The sequence below is a fragment of the Chaetura pelagica genome, unplaced genomic scaffold (assembly GCF_000747805.2).
Source record: "Chaetura pelagica isolate M959 unplaced genomic scaffold, ChaPel_1.0 scaffold948, whole genome shotgun sequence".
Lineage (NCBI taxonomy): Eukaryota > Metazoa > Chordata > Aves > Apodiformes > Apodidae > Chaetura > Chaetura pelagica.
Genome location: NW_009954244.1, coordinates 23,928 through 28,666, shown reverse-complemented (window position 1 = coordinate 28,666; position 4,739 = coordinate 23,928). Strand labels below are relative to the sequence as shown.

Genomic DNA, 4,739 nt, shown 5'->3' with positions numbered 1-4,739 from the left:
CAGGGGGCAGGCAGGGCCCCACAGGCTCCAGCTCTCAAGGTCAGGTTCCCTGCCTGTAGCTCAGGGTGAGCAGCCCCCCCAAAGGCACCTCCCAGGGCCCACGGTGACTCCATGACTCTGAACTTCCCATCAACTCCTCAAGCCACATGGGAATCCCTCAGGATAAGGATTTACAGCTGCCCTCACATCCCGAATGGACCCGGGAAGGGTGGAGGGCAGGACTCTGACCCTCCCCCCCAGGTTCACCTCTGCTCCCTGGCCCCGTGTTGGCCCTGCTGGGAGGGAGAGGAACTAGGAGAGGCACTGGGAGGGAGGAAAGAGGCACTGGGAGGGAGAAAAGAGGCACTGGGAGGGAGAAAAGAGGCACTGGGAGGGAGAAAAGAGGCACTGGGAGGGAGAAAAGAGGCACTGGGAGGGAGGGGAGGGGCACTGGGAGGCAGGCAGGTGGAACCCAGAGGGCAGGCAGCTCCCAGCTCCCAGTACCCAGTTCCCAGCAGGCAGGGCCCGCCCAGAGCCAGGGTACAAACCTCCAGGTCCTGCAAGAGCAGGCAGGGCAGGCAGGGCAGGCAGCAGCAGGCAGGGAGACACAGAGAGGTGAGTGAGGTGACCCAGCTCCTCCCAACCCCCAGGGTTGCTGGGATAGTGGGGAAGGGGGCAGGCCAGGGCAAGTGGGAATACTGGGATGGCTGCAGCCCCAGGTGGAAGCAGATCCCTGCTCAGCAGCACAGGCAGGGCCAGGGAAGGGGGTTTGGTTGGGATGGGAGAAGTTCTGGTGGGCTGGGACCTCAGGTGGGCTGGGACCCCTCTGCTGCCACCACGGGGAGGGGAGGTGACCCCACGGAGACCCAGCCTGGCTGCAGAGCCCTGTGTCACCCTCCCCCTGCCCCAGGGACACTGGGGAAGAGCCCTGCCACCCCAGGTGGGCTGCAGGACCACCAAGGCCCACCCAAGCACCAAGCAGAGAGGGCAGGGTGGGCAGCAGGGTGGGCAGCAGGGAGCAGGAGCCACCTCGGGGCTGTTTTGTGGCCAAGCAGGGGGAGGGATGTACCGTGAAACTGGGATTGCTGGGCTGGATCCTGAGCTCAGCCAGCACCCAGATGCCATTGGTGAGCTTCAGGGACTGGTAGAGCATGTCCTGGCCCTCCACGTTCCTCTTGGCAATGGTGAAGATGTTGCTGCCTTGGAGCTTGTTGCTGACAGCATCTGTGCAGGAGGAGATGCTGCTGGGTTGGGGGCTGGGCACCAGCTCCCCTGGGACCTGCTCCTGCCCCAGTTCCTCCTCCTGCTGCAGGAGGAGATCCAAAAACCACCCCCCATTCCCAGGCAGAGAGGAGAAGGGAGCTATTCAGCTTGGCTCCCAGGAGGCCCAGAGCTCCATTCCCAAGCAGAGCTGCCCCACTTGGCCTCACAAATGCCAGCTCAGCTGCTGCCAGGGGGAATGAAAGGACTTGCTGGGTACGTGCCACCTGGCACCAGATCTGCTGGAGATGGAGCCAGGGGAGTGAGGAGGCAGCAGGAGACCTGGGCTGGGCTGTGTGATCCAGCTCTGCTCCTCTGTGGAGACTGGATGGGCATGGGGACATCACCCCCACTGTGCCAAGCATCTCAGAGGCCACAGGGTTTGGGCAACCAGCCCACAGCAAGGCAAGCAGCAGCTCCTTCTTGGAGACATGGTGTGGGTCCAGTGGGAAGGGGCTCCCTTCTCCCCCCAGCCCAGGCTGGGATAACTGGGACTTTGGACAAGGGCTTGAAGTGAGAGGACAGGGGGTGATGGATAAAAACTGGAGGATTTAGGTTGGACATCAGGAAGGAATTCTTCATTGTGAGGGTGGTGAGAGCCTGGCCCAGGCTGCCCAGGGAAGCTGTGGCTGCCCCATCCCTGGCAGTGTTGAAGGGCAGGTTGGATGGGGCTTGGAGCAACCTGGGCTGGTGGGAGGTGTCCCTGCCCATGCAGGGGGGTGGGACTGGGTGGGTTTTAAGGTCCCTTCCAACCCAAACCAGTCTGTGTTTCTATGATAACTGGGATGACCCAGTCAGCAGCCACGAGCTGAGCTGGGTCCTTCTGAAGGGTTTGGACCCACCTGCACTGAGAGAACAGTCTTTGATCTGGAACTGGGCCTCGTTCTCATTGGGAATGTCCTTCCAAGTGGCCAGGAACATCTGCCTCTCTGCAGCCAGGAGTGAAACCAGCACCAGTCAGGCCACAGCACCAGTTGCCCACCCCCACCTCCCAAAGGGGGCACAAGATGGGACCACAAGGCCAGGCTGCCATGTCACCAAGGGGCTGAAGGGATCACCCTGCCACGTGCCACCCCCTCCAGGGGCTTCCTAGGACCAGACACAGGAAAGCCACCCACTCTGGGAGGGGGTCATCCACTCTGGGCTGGCTTGGAGAAGAGCCAAGAGCCAGGGAAGGCAAACCAAGCAGTGAGAGCAGCTCTCTCTGGCTGGGAGGAGTTAGAAGGTGGCTCAGGCCACGTCCAGAAGCCACAGCTTGGCCAGGCTGGCACAGCAGTGTCCCTGCCTGCAGCTGCCAGGGGTGTGTGGCTCCTCAGGGCTTCCTGCTCCATCCCCAGGGCTAGGAATGTGGCTGGGAGGGTTTCAGGAGCCAGGACAGGAGCCACAACTCACCCATCTTGCCATCCTCCACGAAGAGGATGTGCAGGGGGTACAGGGTGCTGAAGTAGAAGACGTCGATGTTGTTTTTCACCGCGACCTGGGACAGAAAGTCAGGGGGTGACACCAGCTCCTCTGACCCTCAGCAGTGCCCAAAGGCAGCAGCCCATCCCACCACACACCTCTGATCCCTCTTTAGCCAGGTGTCACCCCACCACCAGAGGCAGGAGATGGGAGCTGGAGCTCCAGCATCCACCCCCCACACACCAGAGTGCCCTCAGGCATGTCACTGTCCCCAGGGGACAGGGGCCATGGGGGAGCTGCCCCTCAACCTTCCCTCCCAGCTCCCTCCTGGGAGCTACAGCCCTGTCTCCATCTCCCCCCATGGTGGGACACTGCTCAGCCCAGGCTCAGCTCTGCCACTGTCACCCAGGACTGTCCTCCCTCGAGGACAGAGCTGGATGTCCAACCAAAGTCACACTGAGCTCTGCCAGCCGAGAAGACACTGAGTTGAGTCTTTCTCCTCACCTGCTTCCTGCTCTCCCACCTCCCTACAAGGGAACAAACCCACCCTGGGTGGATCCCTGCCCCACCCTGAGCTCCTCAAGAGGGGAGACCCCGGGTGTTCCCCACCTGGAGGTTGTTCAGAGGGTCCATCTTCATGACGGAGCCCACGGTGTTCAGCGGGAGGGAGATCTCCACCGACTGGTTGGGGGCCAGGGGAGCATGGACCTGGAGAGGAGCTGCTGGGGCCAGGCCAAAGCTGGGGGGACACATCCAGGGAGAGCAGGGGGGTCAGGGCTGCAGGGAGAAGCTGATGGCAGAAGAAACTGCCCAGGTCAATCCTAGGACCTTCCTCCACCATCACCCCAGGAACATCCCATCTCATCCGCCTGCCCCTGCACACCCCAGGACCAGGCTGGACCCTGCCCTGCCCACCCTGGTAGCCCCAAAAATCTCATCCTTTCCTCCTCCACACACTCCCACCCGTTTATAACATTCCTACATCATTCCCTCAGCACCATCCCTCATGTCCTTGAGGGAACAGGAAGCATCAGTTCACCAGGAGGACCAACACCCTTATAGTGATCAGACCCCAGAGCAGTCTCTTCAGCCAACTTCTTAGAGGCTTGGATGATCATCACCACCACAGCCCATCAGAGAGAGAAGGGTCATCATGTGAGACTGTTCCCAGCCCTCTAACCCCCCTTTTCCACACACGACCACCACAGGGCTGAGCTCAGAGGTGTCAGGCAGCACCTGCACCCAAGCCCAGGAGGGACCTCACCTGTTGCGGTTGAACTGGATGGCAAAGTCAGACATGACCTGCAGGGCCTTGTTGGTCAGGACAAGGTCCATGGAGATGGAACCCACCTGCCTGCTGAAGGTGCCAGAGATCTCCAGCCCCTTGGCTTTCATGGCAGGGAGCCAGACCTGGTGAAGGACACAAGAAACCCTCAAGCAAACTCAAAGCAAACCCCCAGGTGCACCCCAGGCAAGCAGGGGGTTTGTAAACCAGGAGGATCTCGTGGCTACAGACACACAGGGAGCAGAGTCCTCCTCAGCCCAGCCTGTGGGATGTTACTGTTTCCTCCAAACATCCTCTCCATCTGCAGACCACCAGCCCCATTCAGCTTGCTACCATGGCCAAGAAGGCCACCAGCATCTTGGCTTGTAGCAGCACACGTGTGGCCAGCAGGAGCAGGGCAGGGATTGTTCCCCTGTGCTGGCACTGATGAGGCCACAACTTGAACCCTGGGGTCAGTTCTGGGTCCCTCACGACAAGAAGAACATTGAGGGGCTGGAGAGTGTCCAGGGAAGGGGTGTAGAGCTAGGGAAGAGGCTGGAGAACTTCCAAGGAGCAGCTGAGGGAGCTGGGGGTGTCCAGCCTGGAGACAAGGAGGTGAGGGGAGACCTGCTGGCTCTGCAGCTGCCTGAGAGGAGGTTGGAGCCAGGGGGGTTGGTCTCTGCTCCCCAGGAACAAGTGATGGGACAAGAGGAAATAGCCTCAAGTTGTACCAGGGGAGGTTGAGGTTGGATCCTGGGAACAATTCCTTCCTGGAAAGGGCTGTCAGACCCTGCCCAGGCTGCCCAGGGGGGAGTCCCCATCCCTGGGGGGGGGG

The 4,739-nt window shown here is 61.1% G+C and overlaps 1 protein-coding gene across 6 annotated transcripts in view; it reads right to left on the bottom strand.

Moving 5' to 3' along the window:
* AP1B1 (adaptor-related protein complex 1, beta 1 subunit) overlaps positions 1–4,739 on the bottom strand; it is a 25,512-nt gene that overhangs the window by 335 nt on the left and 20,438 nt on the right. For 3 of the 6 annotated variants that reach the window (XM_010003773.1, XM_010003774.1, XM_010003776.1), the window contains 5 exons: positions 3,905–4,050; positions 3,250–3,379; positions 2,632–2,716; positions 2,082–2,168; positions 1,049–1,203 (listed from right to left, as the gene is read on the bottom strand). In XM_010003773.1, coding sequence (XP_010002075.1) covers positions 1,049–1,203; positions 2,082–2,168; positions 2,632–2,716; positions 3,250–3,379; positions 3,905–4,050 — 603 coding nt within the window. Of the gene's footprint in view, positions 1–527; positions 537–1,048; positions 1,204–2,081; positions 2,169–2,631; positions 2,717–3,249; positions 3,380–3,904; positions 4,051–4,739 lie in introns of all 6 variants that reach the window. The other 3 variants (XM_010003772.1, XM_010003775.1, XM_010003777.1) reach the window with 2 other exon arrangements.